This window comes from Zingiber officinale, chromosome 6B (assembly GCF_018446385.1).
Source record: "Zingiber officinale cultivar Zhangliang chromosome 6B, Zo_v1.1, whole genome shotgun sequence".
NCBI classification, from domain to species: domain Eukaryota; kingdom Viridiplantae; phylum Streptophyta; class Magnoliopsida; order Zingiberales; family Zingiberaceae; genus Zingiber; species Zingiber officinale.
Window position 1 is genome coordinate 7,363,138 of NC_055996.1, and position 18,617 is coordinate 7,381,754.

At 37.1% G+C, this 18,617-nt stretch overlaps 2 protein-coding genes across 2 annotated transcripts; both read left to right on the plus strand.

The window, feature by feature from the left end:
* Positions 1–1,159: 1,159 nt before the first annotated feature.
* LOC121990727 (E3 ubiquitin-protein ligase ATL41-like) lies at positions 1,160–1,829 on the plus strand (the record flags this gene model as incomplete). The annotated part of the gene is made up of 1 exon (XM_042544805.1): positions 1,160–1,829. A coding segment is annotated over one exon (618 nt), but the record flags the coding sequence as incomplete, so codon positions are not given.
* A 1,697-nt stretch (positions 1,830–3,526) lies between these two features.
* On the plus strand, positions 3,527–10,045 carry LOC121991842 (polyadenylate-binding protein-interacting protein 8-like). Its single transcript, XM_042545901.1, has 10 exons — positions 3,527–3,993; positions 4,237–4,347; positions 4,517–4,561; positions 7,913–7,985; positions 8,065–8,177; positions 8,319–8,378; positions 8,532–8,579; positions 8,662–8,730; positions 9,392–9,453; positions 9,564–10,045. The coding sequence occupies exons 1-10, from the start codon at positions 3,718–3,720 to the stop codon at positions 9,679–9,681; spliced, it is 975 nt and encodes a 324-aa protein (XP_042401835.1). The 5' UTR covers positions 3,527–3,717; the 3' UTR covers positions 9,682–10,045.
* Positions 10,046–18,617: the final 8,572 nt, after the last annotated feature.

An 18,617-nucleotide genomic window follows, 5' to 3' on the forward strand; every position in this document is an offset into this window, starting at 1 on the left:
ATAAATTAGGGAGACATTTTACCTTAACATAATTAGATACATATAAATAAATTAAGAGATATTTTATCTTAGTACAGTAATTATTTTTTAATATTATTGAAATAAAGGTGGTGTTGTTTTGAGATTTAAAAAACAAGGAGCCCCTTTTAATGATTATACTACTGTATGATTTTGATTTTTGTAATAAAAAAATAGCTGCAATTAAAAGAAACCACAAAAATCCTGTCAATTCCACAGTTGTGTACTTTATTATTTCCCCCCCTAAATTTCTTCTACTGTTATGATATTATCCAAAGAAAATATTAGAAGAGCAATCTGATGCATACAATTTTCATTAATAGAATCTCACACACAAATCGACCATTAGATTTATTATATATAATCTTACCACTTATTTATATAAGAGATTATTTTTTATAATAACTTTTTTTTCGTTGCACCATTGAGTTATATTTTTTAAAAAAGAATGTTTAAGGGTATTTTGAAAATTACACTCCCTCTTAAATATGGTTCACTGTACTATGGTCCACTATACTGATTAGAGAGTCCACTCGACTCCAAGTCACCTCTCCTACCCAGTTTAATCATGATTTATCCCTTCTAGATATCTGTGGGGCCGGACCCAGACGATCGCTAAGGTGGCGATTCCACCTTTTGCAACTATACTGATTAGAGAGATTTAATGATCTCCATTTATTAAATAGATAGAGACTATTGAATCCTTCAAAACATTGTCCTTGGTCTAGAGGTGGATTAGGATATACGGGACTAGAGGATCCTGTCTATGATTTGAACAGAGATCCTTTGATTCATTTTTAGCGGATCAAATCTTGATCCATTATATTGATTGGAGAAATTTAATGATCTCCATATGTTAAATAGATGAGGATAATTGAATTAGATCACTACTCCTAATATAAAGACCATCAGGATAGATGGACTAAAGGATCTCATATGTGATTTAGCACTGATGCGAGGGATTTAATGATTTGAGGTATTTTATGTTTAATTTATAAATCGTAAGAAAAATGAAATATTCAAAATTATAGGGTTCTAGAAAAAGGCAAAGTTTGAGGGGCGAAATGAAAATTTCTCATTATGGTTGGCCAGTGATAGTGGAGAATAGTCGATGTCCGTCCGTCTCGATGCTCATCCTTAAAAAAGAAGGGGGATAGAAAAGTCATCGTGTCCAACAGTGGCGGCTGCAGAGGATCAAAGCGACGCCTGCAATCTGGATACCACGCTCGAGCTCATCGGCATCTGCTTCAGCGTCTTCGTCGTCATCTACCTCGTCATCCACTTCGCCATCGCTCTGCTCGAGCGGTGGCGCGCGCCTCCCCCCGGCGCTCGGCCCCGGAGGCAGAAGTCCGGGCTCGACCCCTCCACCATCTCCGCCCTCCCCTCCTTTTCCTACCGGAAGGGCACCGATGGCGGCGCCGAGAACGGCCAGGTGTCGGCGCCGGAGTGCGTGGTGTGCCTGAGCGCGCTGGAGGAGGGAGAGACGGCGCGGGTGCTCCCGGGCTGCGCGCACGTGTTCCACGCCCCCTGCGTCGACCTGTGGCTGCAGAAAGACTCCACGTGCCCCGTGTGCCGGGCCGACGCCCGCCCGCCGCCGGGTCCGCCGCCAATGATCCGAGGCGGCGCCGTTGTTCTGGATATAGGGGAGACGTCGGGGAACGGACAAGGCCGAGATAGGATCCTCGTAGGTGATGGAATCCATGTAGTCAACGCTTCGCCAATTCTAAGATTTCTGGAATTTAGTTCACAGCAAGTATAAAGTTCTTTGAACATTTTAATTCGTTGCTTCAGTGAAATCTTAAACTGTGTGTGTTGATGAACAAAACAAGGGAGCTTCTTCTGTCGCAAGGGCAAACTGCCCTTAAATTTTGAGAAACAGTGTTTAACACTTGTAACCGAAGGTGGATCTCTGTGTTGTTTGGTCAGAACTTAATAGGAAAGTTTCTGACCCTCAAATTTTTTTTTAAAGTTGATCATCACCATGTTAGTTACAAATCAATCAGCCATTTGCACAGTGCACTGTGTCTGTGGTTAAATTATTAGTCTGATGATGATAAGAAAGAATTCCAGATTATTTGATTTGTCTACATCCTCGACGATATAATCTCATGAACTTGAGTGATGTAGACATTAGTCGTCCATATTTTCTTTTGCTACAATTCACAGTAGTTTTTTTTTTTCTGAGAAAATCATTATTTGTTTTGAGCATGATGGATGTTGTTGTTGTTGTTTGTTTCATTTGTGATTGCTAATTTCCATCCAGAATGATTAGCAAGTACAATTTAAACTTCATTCAATGGACTGAACTGATTCTAAATTATTGTTTTATAAATTAATCACACAACTTCCAACTTTGTTGAAGCACAATTGGTTCTGAAACCTTTTTTTCTTCTTCTGAAATTAAGTAGCATAAATGGTGATGGTGTTGAAGATATATTTCCTACTTTCAATTCTCTAAGGTGATCTCTAAGGTGATCTCTGTGTATATATCTATGTAGTCAGTTAGCTGGTTCAACTAACTTTTTTTTACTAAAAACTGAACCAAACTTTCCAATGAGCTAGCGGTGTTAGTAGTACTAACTTGCCAACCTCTCTTCTTGCCATGCCTGTTTTGTTGCACCTCTTAATCAACACGCCTTCCTCTCCTCCATGTCCTCTAATGGGTTCCTCGGTCTTCCTTCTCCTGCTCTTCTCCCTTCTCCTCCTCTCCTCTCTCCCTCTCTCTGTGTCCACCTCCTCCGACGTCCGAGCTGGCGCAGTGGACCCCCAAGGCCGCCGCCACGTCCATGTCCTGAAGCCACGGCCATGGCCGCACCGCACCCGGAGGGCCAGAAGGTCGCGGAGCGGCGCGTTCACAGCGATGCTGCCTCGCGGCTTCGTTCCGCCGTCGGACTCTTCTTGGAGCCACAACGACTCGCCGGAGTCCGTCCAACTCTTCTATGCCGGCAAATCCACGTCGCCGGCGCATCCGTAGTCGATTTTATTTCTCTCTCTCTCACCCTTTGGCCAATTTAATAAATTGGCATTATTGTTAAATTTTCCGGAGACATTCCTTGGCGTGCACTCCATGCAAACCAGGAAAATGAAGGAATGGCTCTGTTCCTGAGGAGTTCCTCATTTTTGTGTGGCTTCCTTCTTTCTCATTTGGAGAAATCAATATTGTATTGTTTAGCCCTACATGTGACAAAAGACGATTTGCTCATCTCCAATGTTCCTGTTAACACGGAAAAAATGGTCAAGACATGAGGAAAATTATACTCGATCATATCGAATTTCGACCCCAAAACCTCATATAATAATACTCCATACCCTAATCATCGCACCATCCTTGGACAATAGCACGTGGCAACTACTGTTCAACTTACAGAACAATAACAATGGCAACAACCGTAATAAAATATTGTAGAAGTTTTGAATTTTCTTATAAAAAAAATAAAAGTAATAAAAAGAGTTTTATTTTAATTCCGAAATTGGATAAACTTGCTATTTATAGCATACTCGTCTTCTGGACTCAACTTCTTCCTCTCTCAAATCTGCATCACGGATTCTCGCCCATCTTGAGAGCGAGAGTGGCGTCGGCGATGGCGATCGAAAGCTGATTTTGATTCGACCGCTTCTATTTTTCGCTGCCGTCCAGTCGAATTGGCGGAGATTCGATCGGTCTCTTGGTCGTGTTTTCCGGTACTCCGAACGGATAAAATGGCTGCGGTGGCGGAGAAGACGATCGGGGCGGATGATTCGTTCATCGGACGCCAGCCGGAGGAGTTGGCCGAGGCGGAATACCAGAGCGATGTGCGGAAGCTGGTTGATTTGCTTTCCAATTTGAACCCGGCCGCGAAGGAGTTCTTCCCTTCCAATTACGCTGCCGCCGAATCTGTCGGCTGCCAAAAACCCGACGGCCGGCTTTCCGCCGATGCGCCTCTTTTTGAGGCATCGAGTGGAGATGGATCGCCGAATAGTCAGCCTAATTACCGAGTAATTTTTTTTTCGCCTTAACACCTAAATTTTTGACTTCGTGCAATTGATATTCAACGATTTTCCCTTCATTTCAAAGATGGGTTGAAATTTTAGAAGTGCATTTCGGCCCCTCCTATACCTCCACGATTTGGTGAACTTTCCTTTTTCTCCTAGTTCATTTTCTATAAAGCATAACAACGATGCTTAAGCAATTCTTTTTAGTTTTTTTATGGAACTGTTTCCGTCATGTTTGTTTCCCAGAGGTGGAATGTCTATAATCAGGGACGCAAGAAGAAGAATGATAGAGCTCGAGGAGATGAAAGGGAGGATAGCATTAGGCGTACTGTTTATGTATCCGACTTAGATCGGCATGTGAGTAATTTTGGCCAAAAAAAAAAAAAAATCTGTTAGTTTGTTTATTTGGTCGTGTCGTATTCTTCTAGTTCTTGCATTCTGATAACTTCAATCTTTATGTATTGGATTTTTTTACATGTAGCGGGTGTTAATTATGTTAATGTTAACTTTGACAAATGTATATCAGGTCACTGAAGAGAAGCTTGCTGAAATATTTGCTAACTATGGTCAGGTGAGTTTCTTGAATTTTGTCTATATGAAACATTTCTGACTTGCAATACATGGGGGTTGATTCAAGTGACTACATTATTTGTTAATTAGTTATCTATGTAGAAATTTGATGAACTCAAATTTTGTATGTCCATTTCTCTATCCTGATAGCAGCAGTGTTACCTGTTGAAGATAATGATGCATAATTATTTTATTAATCATTTAAAGACCATTTAAATTATATCCTTTAAGAGTGTCATGAAACAAATCTACTGAATAGACAGGAATCAATATTCATGAAGGTATAATTAACCAGATAAAGAATTCACGGTTGTATTAGAGAGGAATTTGTGAAGTCTTGTCTGATCATCGTATTTCTGTAATTTGGCATGCCCTATGATATTTTATAAATCAATTCGTTGGGCTGTTAACCTGGTAGGAAGCAGGCTATACATGCCAAAATAAGTTAATAAAGCATAAAAAAGTTAATGAAGTGGAGATGCAATGCTAAAGTAAATGCCTTGAAGTCACTGTAAAGGATAAAATAAAAATTATATTCTAGAGTAATAGATGTAACTCAATAAATGATAAAATGAGAGAAAATATATTAAGATGATATATATGCCCACAAATGACCAATAAATTTATAGTTAGACGTGTTGAATTAATTGGAAGAGAAAATGCAAAGGAAGTATCAGTTAATAAATGATTACTTTGATTGATTTGAATATTATACATACTTGCATAGAGATCAATGGAAGGATGAGATTGCCCCCATAGGGTACCTAGTTGGCTAGAGAGTGGTAGATTTGCTACAATGGGGCAAGAATCAATTCCCGACGGGGGCATGTCCTCGGGAAAAAAACTCCTCCCACCCCTAGCCACTTGGCGGTCGGTTATAAGCTGACCTCGTGATTTTTTTTTTTTTACTATAATGGAGAGATGAGATTCATGTAGCCAACCCCAAATAGTTGGTATAAAATAATTTTATGTTGTTGTTGTTGTTGTTGATGGTATAAATGAATAAACAAATAAAATAAAGACATTTTAGACATTATTTGCAGAACCAGGTGTACAAACTATATATTTATTATCAAGTAAGTTAAATCAGGTAAGGCACAAGGGTAGAGACAAACATTTTTTTATGATCAAAATAATCTAGGTAATAGTAGTGATACAAGCTAGTATAGAGATCACTTGTGGTATCACAACCATATGCATCTCTTTATAGTTGTCTTATATGGTTTTTGTCTTGTTTTCCAGTGATTTTTCTCTGAATATATTTTAGCTCTTGTTTCCAATGAGGGAAATATGCTGCTACAGTAAATTCCTCTGGAATTGTCTCCCTAGGCGGCCTTTCCCTTTGCTTCATTGGGAGGAAATGAGGGGAGTATGTGTTTTGGCTTCTGCCAAATTGTGCAAAAAGGGCATGATTTGAGCAGAATACTGACCATTTTTGAAAAAAAAGAACTTAATGTTAATTTGTTTTCTGTTTATCTTTGTTTGAAATTAGTTTGTATAATCTTTTAATCATTTTTAAAATTTAAGTTTCCCTACTTTTTTTTTCGCTTCATGGAAATGTCGAGAAGGAAACTCTCTTTCTTTCCTTCTCTCCAAGGGAATACAAACTAGGGAAATATTTTTACTCCTTGTTTCCTTCAAGGAAATGGCAAGAAGGAAACTCTCCTTTGAAATGCAAACTAGGGAAATATTACCTATTCTTTCCCTATGATTTTTTTTTCCTGTTTCTCTTTCTTTCCTCCACAACTTTCTTCCATCATAGGAAACAAGGTCTTTAATTTCATGATTAGTAGTTTAATATGGGGGACATCCTACCTTTGGATAGATTGGAGAACATTGAGTTTGTTTGTACTTTACTAATGAGAATTGATATACCTCGATGATTAAAGATGTGTTACTTTTTGTTTAGTCTCATTTTTGCCCATAAATCACAATTGGTAAGACTAGTTAGATGAGATTTACATAGCAGTTAATTGTTTGATTGGTGGGATTCAAAAAAGCTAATTTAAGGATTGTAGGTTCACATTTTCTTGTCATACCTTCAACAAAGTTTGAGTCTTCTTCCCCTGCCTTCAAGTGTCACCTGATATCTGTTGGCATGACTGAAACATATTGTTGCAACCATTGGCCAATACCAATTCTTTGTTGGCATAGGAACTTTCGTTTTGTTGCTTGACACAATTTTGACATTTGAGTTTCCATAAGAGAGGGGAGGGAATCGCCAATCAAAGAACTGTCAATAACAAACAAGAATAATATTGGAGTTAGAGAAATTGAGATGTATTTACCTTTTGCCCTTGTGCCAATTCCAATTCTAGTTATGCCATTGCAATTCCAACTTCAAAAGGTTAACTGAGACATATTCATGGACATTTGAAGAAATTAGTTCTAATACAATATGTCCTGAGAGTGTTATATAAGCTGGGTCTTGGAAAATTATGGACTTGAACTCACTAGGATGCTAATAGAACACATTCAATTTGGTATTAGTAAGGTATTGCCATTATTTGAGATACTTATTGCGTTTTTCCAATTTGTTTATAGTTTTAATTCAAGTTTCAGATTAGTGTAGACTTGGAAGGTAAACGACTAAGTGGAAGCGGACAAATGTTTAAACCTTGGTTCTGCCAACTAATACCTCTTTACATGAAATAACTTGCACTAGATTATTCAGCCTGTAATTTAAAGTTGTACATGGGAATTGTTAAGTCACAAAATAAGATTCCAGAAATTATGGTAGTTTTCTTTCATTTTCATTCTAGGCAAAATAAGACTTAGGCATGATGCCATCTCTGTCCCTAAATCAAAACTGTAGTAGACACACTAAATGACATTATCTAGCTGTTCACTGTTTGAGCTGTTTATATGGAGCAACTAAGAAACATTTGTAGTGTTTCTAATATTATTTTGTATCTTGAACAGTTGATATAAGCAGTTCAGAAATTTGTTTTCAATAGACCATTTTTCCCTTCAACAGCTATGGGCTGCTTTCATCTTCAAATTGCTCATTAACGACAAATTTCCACTTTTCTTATTCATTTCCATTCTAATTTTCTTTTGCTGCAAAATTTTTATAATTTAATTTTCGAATGCTTTTAGATGCTGAATTGATCTAAAACTATAGTGAACCTACATATTCACTAATCACTGTGAGAAGTGAGATAAGAGAAACTGGTTTGGTTCCTATTAAATGAGAAAGTTAGTGCCATCCACAATCTTAGTTTCTTTTTTATGTTATTGTTATTTTTTCAGTTGATGCCTCTTGTCAATGCTTTTTTTGTTTGACAATGTAGACATGCTGAGTAAAATGGCCAATCTTTTTATTGACTATCATAAGATTGATGTTCCTCAGGTAGTTGATTGTCGAATTTGCAGTGATCCTCATTCAGCTCTGCGATTTGCCTTTATAGAGTTCTTAGACCAGGGTGAGTTAATTGAATTTAAGTTCTTTTCATGCAAATGCATATGTCATGGAGTTATAAAAACAATTGATATTTTCTTTAGCTGGTGCGAGGGCAGCTTTGAACCTTGATGGGACCATGCTTGGTTACTTTCCAGTGAAAGTATTACCTTCAAAGACTGCTATTCTACCTGTGAATCGAAAGTTTCTTCCTAGGGTGAGAGCTATTCTTTCTATTTTTGTTCCATGCCTGGATGGCTACTGATTTTTATATAGATTTTCCACTTCACACCCAAATTACAACCAAGTGTTTATTTAGTTTGCTCTGAACGCTATCAACTTTTGTGACATCTTGTAGTCTGATGATGAAAAGGAAATGGTTGTCAGGACAGTTTACTGCACAAACATTGATAAAAGGGTAGGTCATCGTCTGCGCTCAGTATTTTGGTACCTATGTATCTTGATCTGCTATTACTACTTTATGAGAAGAATATGTAGCAGAAAGATATTTGCCACCCTACAGTTTCAGTGGAATAATGATTCATGAACATTCTGTTATATTCTACTGCAGTCAACTCAAACAGACGTGAAACTTTTGTTTGAGCAACTCTGTGGTGAGGTCAGTCTACGCCCATAAACTAGGATAAAGAATAATCATTGTAATCGTTACAGTAATAGCGAATCAATCTGTTTTTGTTTAGGTTTCTCGTCTGAGACTCCTTGGTGATACTAGACACACAACCCACATAGCATTTGTTGAATTTGTTCAGGTAATATTTATGCATTCAGAGTTCAAAGACTAATTGATTGTTCAATCTGTTCTATTATGTTTTTTCATAGCCAGTGGTTTATGGATTTAGAGTTCAATTGTTCATTCTATTCTATTGTGAAGGAAAAAAGAGAAATTATCACAAAATTACCTATGGAGCTCCATTATTTGTGTTTATCTTTGTAATTCTTTCCCTCCTATCCCTATCTTCCATCCAATTAATAGACTCTTAAAGTTTATATTTACATTAGATCGAAATTCCATGTGGTGAACAAGAATAGTTGGGAAAGTAAAGCATTGCTTGTTCAGATGAAACACGACATCTCCAGAATTATCTTCTCTTGGAGTTCTTGTAACAAAATCTTTCCTTGATTTTTTTTTTCTCAACATCTAAACCTTTCAAAGTGTGTCAGACAATCTCTTGTATATGTAAAAATTTGGTGATTTCTGAAATGATGGTCTGATTTTGATGCCGAATAACATCCCGATGTCAACAAAATTTAACAACATAATGGATTCAAGTACAGATGTTATTACATTTAGAGTTATATTTGCTCATCATTGTATTTATAGATACCACTCCTGTTCATGGAACAATTTCCGTCAATTTTATTGTGTGCCTGCCGTATCTAAGTTTGTTCATATTCTGTAAAATGTGCCAGGCTGAAAGTGCAATTTTAGCCCTGAACTGTAGTGGCATCATTTTGGGATCTTTGCCAATCAGGTAATTTTTTTTTTCTTTTTATTGAATTTACTACTTGTTGCTGAAAAGCAGTCCTTTCAAACATCTTGCATATTTAGTCAGAATTGATGGGGTGATTGGGTGTGCTACAGGGTGAGTCCTTCAAAGACACCGGTGAGGGTACGCGTACCACGGCCGTCTTCCTCTTATATCAAGCTTAATGACAATTCGTCCCTGCAATTCCTTGAATCTCATACGTTTCCCAATTAATTCCGAGAAAATCCTTAATGTTTGAAGTAGGCTCCTTGTTCCTTCCATTTGTTCATTTAGTCTGTAAGTCAAAGCAGCTCGGTCCAGCACAACTTAGTAATTCCTTAGATCAACTTATTTATCCAAGTCTAACCAGTTGGAGCCTCTTTATTGAACTAGTGAAGTAGATGCTCTGAGTTACCCGTTACTGATCCTCATCTATTAGCATCTTACTTAGATGCTCAAGGTTGGTTATTTGTTTTGTTTTAATTATCATGAATAAACTTGTACAGTGGTGGCAGATACCAATGCAGCCACTTTTGTGAGTTAAAACTCGAGCTAAATTCTTCAGTGATGGTAAAATCGAAAACGTTATGCTTTTTCATTAATATTTTAAACAATGTTTGTATGTTCTATAAGCTTTAGGCTTTGTTGTTAATGTAGCAATCCATTAATTAATTCCTCTGGCGCAAAAACTAAGTCAGAGTTCACATTGGTTTATTCTTATAAATTTTCTTTATTAAATTTCATTCACTTAAAGTTGGGCATCCTTGTTGAAATTCAAAGTTGAACTCCTAAAATTTTACTTCATTGCTGACATATCGTTAACGACGGTCATCGCTGCAGAAAATGTTGGAATCACCGACGAGGCTTCTGTCGGAAGCATCAATTGAAAATCATCTTGTCCCTAATTATGTCGGTAAATTATCTAGCGTAACTCCAACAAGATTATATCTTTTGTTGCCCTAGATACTAACTTCACTGTTGTTTTTTTTAACTCTCTCATCTACGGTACTACCTGTCTTTTTCTATCGCGTATAATACATAAGCTTAAGTTCTCTGTTTTGAAATCAAATTGTTATGCAATAGCTTTAGACAATCTATGTAACAGTAGATATTGTCTAAATGTTCCTTTCTAAGAATAACAATAGCTCTTACAAGTTAGGCACCTGTAACTTGACTATTACATCTAGGCTCATGTTTACTTGGGTGATTGGAAGGGAAAAGCGAAAGGAGATGGGAAGGAAGCAAATCACTATGATCCCTCGTTGGATTTTTGAGATTCTTATCCTTCTTCTATGTCTCTCCCAAAAGCACCAAAGGTGAAGAGGCAACTGAGGTCTTTGCTCACTCAGATTGTGTGCCTTGCAACCTGTCACAGAGGAAGGGGTGGTGGTGAAGAACTGTGCATTATCAAGTGTCTACCCCTCAGCCCTCACCATCGAGTGAGTGTCGAAGGCACTTCTTTGCTAGTCATGTAGCTGCGAATGAGATGCAACATGACAAGGGCTGGTGTATACATAGGAGTCAATGAAGGCGAGACCAGTAGAGGGGGAGGTGATCAGCAAGATAATTTCAAACTAATATCACATCCTTAATGCCAAAATAAAATCCCTCTTGTAGAACCAAATCAGAGTACCCGACCACAAACAAAATTGAGATTAATTCACGAACCCAAACAATATTTAACACACGAATCCTTCGTGTATATATCATATGTTACATGTTGTTTTGATGAGTTCCATTATTGATTGCCATTAGTACCTGCAAATGAGGCTCTTGATCCTCGACTTTTGCCTTGCCTTGTTGTGCATCATGGCAAATCGCCAATTTTTTTGTTAACCATTTACGGTGGTGATTATGAGATTGCTATAATGAGTAAGTCTCTAAATCATTATAAAGGGAGAGTTATTCCTCTTGAGTGCCATTTAATTTGTCTCGAAGCTAACTTTTAACAAGTTTGGTAATGCTCCAATTTGACTTATGGTTGTTTTAAAGCTTCATTAGGGATGCACCATTGACAATTCTTCCTAGGAGAGTATTGATCAGATTCATGCGAGTAAGTAGAAATCTCATCTAATTATATATCTCTCGAGCTAAAATTATACTCCCTATGTATTATATTTTGACAACCTGTTATTTGTAAGTAGTAAACTGCAAATATGGTGTCTTCATGTTGATATCTTTAGGTCGAGGTTACAATTAACTTAGTGGACTCACTACACTAGCTAATATAATGCTTTAGCCAAGTCACTTGAGTTGATATATCCAAAACTAAAAAAAAAAAATCCATTCATTATTCTCATTTCCAAGTCAATAAGATTGATGCCAATTCTAATCACATCTAGTTAGAAACGAGAAGAGAGCAAATTTATGGATGATAATTAACAAAAAAATCAATATGTTTTTTTATATCATCCTTAATTTCTTTCATCTTTTTTTTTTTCTCAAAACAAACAATGCTCTAATGAATATTGGACTTATTAACCTCTTCCTGTCTTCCATGATCAACATTTATCCATGTATATATTATAGTTGTATCAATATATGCGTGAAGACCTTGAGACAAACACTTGTAAGATCTCAATCCAAAGATGCCTTCTCTCTCTACTTCTTCTCTACTAGCTTCTTCATGCCCTAATCTTACACTCTTGGCTTCCTCTCCTCCTCCTCCTCCTAGTCTTTTCTGCGCACTCACTTCTTCGTCCACCGAGTTCCTCTCCAAGCTTAGCCTTAGGCCAACTTTTCCCTCGTTATTCTCCGACTCCTTAATGCATGATTACACAAAATCAACAAACTCGCAATGCATTAGAACACACATATACATAGAAAGATAAGAATTATTATGTATAGTACATAAATACATATATATACCTGCAAAGTATTACATCTTCTTCCCTCAAGGTAAGAATGCCCTCCTGCAAGTAAGCTTTTGGGATCATACAAATTAAACACCGATGAGGATGGCTTTTCGACCGCTTGATCTACACTAAATGTGGATCCCAAATAGTTGAGACACACGTACGGCTTGTGTTGTAGTAGTGTCTTCCGGATGGTTTAGAATATATTCCTGCAATCTGTTAGCAAGGCTAAACAATATTAATTACCAAGAGAATGTGATTAACTTTGATCAGAAACTAGGGTTTAGTAACGATAGAGATTAGTATAGTAGTGTAGGACCAATATAGGAGGACCTAATCGTCAACATGTTATAACTTTTGATAAGGATATCGGATCGAGGTTTTGTCTGTACTAACACATAACTCTTTTAGAGATCTATATTTGTAATTGAATGGAACTTGTAACCACCAAGTTTGACACTAGACAAGATAATGATTATCCTACAAACTGATAAGAAGACGAAATTGAGGAGAAGATAAAAAAAAACCTCCAATAACAAAGAGAAAATTACCGTTTGCCAAAAAAGAAAACTTTGTTAATAATAGAGGATCAATCCTTATATAGTTAAACATGTGTTTATATAGACTCTATACCTAAAACTAAAACAGGAAAGAAATCTCAATATATGAACCTCAATTCCTATCTTGTAGAGAAAGAAACGAGATCCTTTGAAAAAAAATTCTTAATAGAAATTGAAATTATCAAAGCAGGGCGTTGATATAGACAAATCTTGACCCATATATATAAGAAATATCAAAATTATCTTAAATACCATAAAAATGGAAATGATCAAAAATAATAAAAATATATTCGTTGGCTTGGATGAGGGCCTAAATGGTAAATTGTGGGCTGACGTCATTTCGATTTCTTGGAATTTGAGCAAATCACCTACCATTAATGTAAAGCATGTCGAGCACAACTTTTCATCATAAGCTTACTTATTGCCTTACATCCCTCATTAATGCGACTTGTATTACACTGACACGTGTCACACGCTTGTACAGGAAAATATTTGATGTGATAGACGACTGTTGTGATTTGATATGACAGCTACCTTTTCAAATTCGATGGTCCAGATTAAATCTACCCTTTTTAATCTTTGGATTGGACAACTCCCAATAGCTATCACTAGGGTTTTTAAAGTCCTCATTTTTTAATGCACTGTAACGCCTTCCCTCCTCATCTTCTTCTTCCTCGTCTTCTTCTTATCGCAGGCGATTAGTGTTCAATAAATATCACTTTTCTTCGTTTTCCGTCTTCAATATTCTCTCTCGATGGCTTCTTCGCCTGCTCCTCTTTCCATCCCTGGACTTTGTTACACTTCCGCTTCATCCTTCTTCAATAGGAATGAAGTGGATCCAATGAAACTTACTTATTGTATTTCTCCCAATTATCAGATTGTTATTCCTTCTGCCTATGATCATCCTCACACGTCTCCAGTCAGCTTCCTTACCTTTTTCAAAGATCAACTCTATGTCGGCCTGCATTTTCCTTTACACCCATTTTCACTGAAGTTTGCACTTACTTTCACATTCCCTCATAACAGTTAGCGCCCAACTCCTTCAAACTATTGTGTGAGGTTGTTGTGCTGTTTCGTTTGTACAGAATGTTGGATCGAGAAGCGCTAGAGGGGGGGATGAATAGCTCTTGTGACTTTCACTTGACGCAATTGAAAACGTAACGAGTAAATGCACAGCGGAAATTAAACCAAACACACAAAACACACAGAAGACTCCAAGATTTACTTGGTTCGGAGCCTAGGGCGACTCCTACTCCAAGGCCCACGCTCGTTGAGCGTTTATTTTGGGTAACAACTATTATGCACAAAAGGTTACAAGAGTATTACAATTTAACAGTAAAAAAAATCTATACCGACAATAAGAATTGAAGATCTCGAAGCTTCGGGTTGTCGGGGACATGTCATAGCTTAGCCAGGTCGTTTCTTGAGCAGCACACGAAGGATGAATCACTTGAAATCTGATGATTGGAGCTGCTAGTCGAATACCCCTTATAATGGTTGTTGGAGGCGCCTTAAAGCCCCTTGAGGGTGCCTCCACCGCAGCCGAGTCAGCCGCACGGATAAGCACAGAAGAAGTCTCGCTGATCTTCTTGAAGGCGTCTCCATAAGCCTTGAAGGCGCCTTCAAGGTTGTCCGAGGTGCCTCAAGCCTCCATGAGGGCGCCTCCAGTCTTGCCGTGCGCGCTTCTCCTCCTTTGCACCCGCGGCGCCTCCAAGCTCTATGAGGGCGCCTCGAGTACTGTTCATCCGAGGCCAAAAGTGCTCTTTTGTCACTACAAGATAGGTTAGTCCACAAGACAATAATATATCCTGCAAAACAAGGTTAGCACATAATTAACATAGTAACAGAATTATTTTGACAGTCTCCGGACTGTCCGGTTCTGACTTTGGATTTCCGACCGAAAATCGTAGGTCGAACCGACGCCTACTGTTCCCTCCACGGGGAACGCATCCTCACCTACTCCACTTAAGAGAGCATACCTGATGCCAGTCCGGTCCTCCAGACCTACTGGACTTTCTGCCTAGGGTTACCACCCCCTAGGACCTAGGGTTATCACCCCCTAGGGTTTTTTCGCCACCTAGGGTTACCTCCCCCCATGACCTAAGGTTGCCGCCCCTTAGGGTTTTCCTCCACCTAGGGTTACCACCCCCTAGGACCTAAGGTTATATTTACCGCCCCTTAGAGTTTTCCACCTGCCTAACCGCAGTTAGAACTTTCCTGCAAACTCATTCAACATATCAGATAATAAATAACTTTAACTTTGAATCCCTTTGTCATTATCAAAACTTAGGTTCGATCGTCGGATGCTTCCCGCACCAACAATCTTTCTCTTTTTGATTATGACAACTGAAATTCAAAGTTAAGAAAAAAAGACACAATAAAGAGAAGCTATAAGAATAACAGTGCAAGCATAACAGAAAAATAGCACAAGCATAAGTTTGGTCAAAATCTCCCCCTTAATAGAGGCTTACAAAAACTCCCCCTTAATAAAAGCTCCCCTTGAATTTAACAATTTAAATTTTTGAATTTTATTTTTCTTTGAATTTGCTTATACTCTCTCCCTTTGCCATATATAAAAATAAACAAGAAGGCTTTAGCTTGTTTCGAGGAATATTTTTGATCGATAATAAATTTGATAAACACTTAACTTTTTAGAATAAATTTTCTTGTAAAACTTTTAGCTAAGTGAGATCAAAAGAAAGAATCTTTTTCCTTTAGAGATTGCTTAAAAAGCTAAGAGAAAATTGACTTGAAAGGTAACTTAGCTAATTTTGAGAAAAATATGAAAACTTAGTTATATTTGAAAGACTTTTTGAAGGATACTTAGCTAAATTTGAAAAGCTTTTCGAAAAAATACTTAGTTGAATTTGAAAAGTTTTTTGAAAAGTATTTAGTTAACTCTGAAAAATATGTGAAAATAAAGAGAAATACTTAATTAAATCTTTAGTTTTTAAAGAAGGGAGTTTGATAGGAACTACCACACTTAGCTTTAAATAGGAAATTTTAGTTAAGGGAAAGTCTTGACTTTGAAAGGTGACTTAGCTAAAGAGTTAGTAAATATAGATGATAAAGCTTCAAAGTATTTCAAATAAGATTTAATTTGATAAAATGTTCTAAAATGAACTCTTTTAGGGTATCAAAAAGCTGATTTAGCTTAAATTTTAAAAACACTTGATTTAAATAATTTTAGCTAAGGTCACCCTAAAAAAATATTCAAAAAAGTCCTATAGTCCAAGCATGAGTAGCACAAATATTTAGCCTCTTTACCATTAGCTATTGGTTGTTTACCTAGAGGGCAACAATTTTCACTTAGTTAGTCAAGTTAAGTTAGTAATCCAGTTATATTTGACTAAGTCTGGATAACTTAACTTGATTAATGTAAGTTAGGTGTTTATAGCCCAGACTTATGTCGATGCACAGACATAAGCATTCTTAAGTCTAGGCAGTACTCTATGCATCTCACATCATTCAAGTGTTTTCAAACACAAGCAAGTTAATCCTAGTGTACTTGTGAGATACTCTGGCTGAAACTAGGGGTACATAATTTCTAGGGGGTAAAATCCTAGGCTAAACCAAAATTTTGAAAAACTAACAAAAGGGGGAAATTTTGAAAAACATTTATCCCTAGGATTTTAAAATAAAAAAAAACATAGTAAAGAGGATAGACATTTATATATATAAAAAAACTATTATACCAAATACATTCCTATTTGTCTTCTAAGTGCACTGACCTCAAGTTCAGGTAAGGGTTTTGTGAATATGTCAGCCAGGTTTGATTTTGACTCAACATAGTTAAGTACAATATTACCCTTAGCTACGTGATCCCTTACAAAATGATGTTTTACTTCTATATGTTTAGTCCTTGAGTGGTAAATTGAGTTCTTGGTTAGATTAATTGAACTTATGTTATCAATTGAAAATTTAGTATTCTAATATTCTAGTTGATAATCTTTTAAGGTATACATCATTCATAATAATTGAGATGCACATTCACCTAGGGCTATGTATTCAGCTTCAGTGGTAGATAAAACAACACAATGTTGTTTTCTGCTTCATTGAGATCCCTGAAAAAGCTTCTAGAAGAATATTCTCTAATACATAGTTGTTGTTCTGACAGGTTATTTGGATACTCTACTAATGCTATCTTCTGAGTATATATCGGCCATAAGGCCGACTGTCTTTATGCATGTCCTTGCATTAAGTTGCTTTGTTATTTATTGAAGGCTTTTGAAAATCCATTCGGGAAATAATAATATGATGCACTAGGCGTACTGGAAATCCATCTGGGGAGCAATATGAAGTTAAGTACTGCAAGCCCGGTCAGTCTTTTGTCGGAATGAGCATATAATGGGCCAACAGAGAAAGGAAGCTGTGTTCTGAGAGGTTCGATTGATATTTTAAGCTGAGGTGCCTTAGGCCCGGTCGGCCTTTTGTCCGGCTCGGTGTGTAAACCCGTTCAGTTCTATGACCGAATGGATACACAAGCATATTGTTGTGTCACCACCCATAGGGGCAGCCAATAATAGGGTCGGTCAAGTGTGTGTAGAGAGGCTCGTACAGAGTAAGGAGTCTGATATTTCCTTTGACTGAACCTATCGTCGATCGAGTAAGAGGTGGATCGGACATTCCGACCGACTTGTATGGCCATCCATCCTTAAACTCGGTCGGTTATTGAATGCCCGGACACTCTGTCTTTTTAGTTCAAGAGTAAAGCACTAAATTCCTTAGGTCCGATCGACTTAAGGGCCGGACGACCCTATCCGAACGGCTTGCAATCCGGATGGGCTGGATTGGTGAGCCTTAGCACTGGACAAATAATCAGGGCTTGGTGAGAGATGCTCTCCTCTATTGACTTTGACCATCATATCACTTTGACTTTGACCGCTACGTCATCTTGACCTTGATCATCATGTCATCTTCTATATATATATATATATATATATATAATAGACACACTATTCCCTACATTGACTGCTTATCCTTATTATAATTGCAATTGTGTAGGATAAAAGAACGTAACACTGCATCAGTTGAGAACTAAAACCTAATCAATTCACATAATTCCCTATAAAAATTTCAAAGAATTTGAAAAATGTTTTTGAAAAATTGAAAATGTTTACAAATCATTCTTCAAAGTATTTACAAACTAATTTACAAATCATTTTGTGTAATTTTTCATGGTGCGAACTAATCACACATCAAAATTTATGCATAATCAATTGATCTTACAGACAGTTAATTAATTAGTAACATTGACTCAAATAACAAATCATAATTCCAAACTCATTTTTAATTTGATCGACAAATTACCATGAAGAACCAGCAAAAGGAACCTCCATATAATTAGATATACTACAAGAAAACGGCAGATTGGAGGAAACTTCTTCCAATTAATGGTTTGGAGCGAGTTTTGGGCCTTTGATCCAATTTGCTCCATCAATAAAATAGATTAAGATGGGCAATGCTGTTATGATCTAATTATCTTGGATTGTTTATCGAATTAATGATTTTAATTTAGATTGAACGATTAATTAATTTGTGGCTTACAGGATTAATACACAATGCCACAATGATTCCTATTAAAGTTTACTAACCGTTGACTTTTGGCTCATCCGCGTGTAAAATGTTGACTTTTCACGTGGAATGAAATCAATAAAGGAGTAATAAAGTGGATGTTCATATAGATTATACATAAGCGATCAGCAGTGAAAAAGATAATGACATTAATCACTAGATTTGTCTGCGAACTACGTAC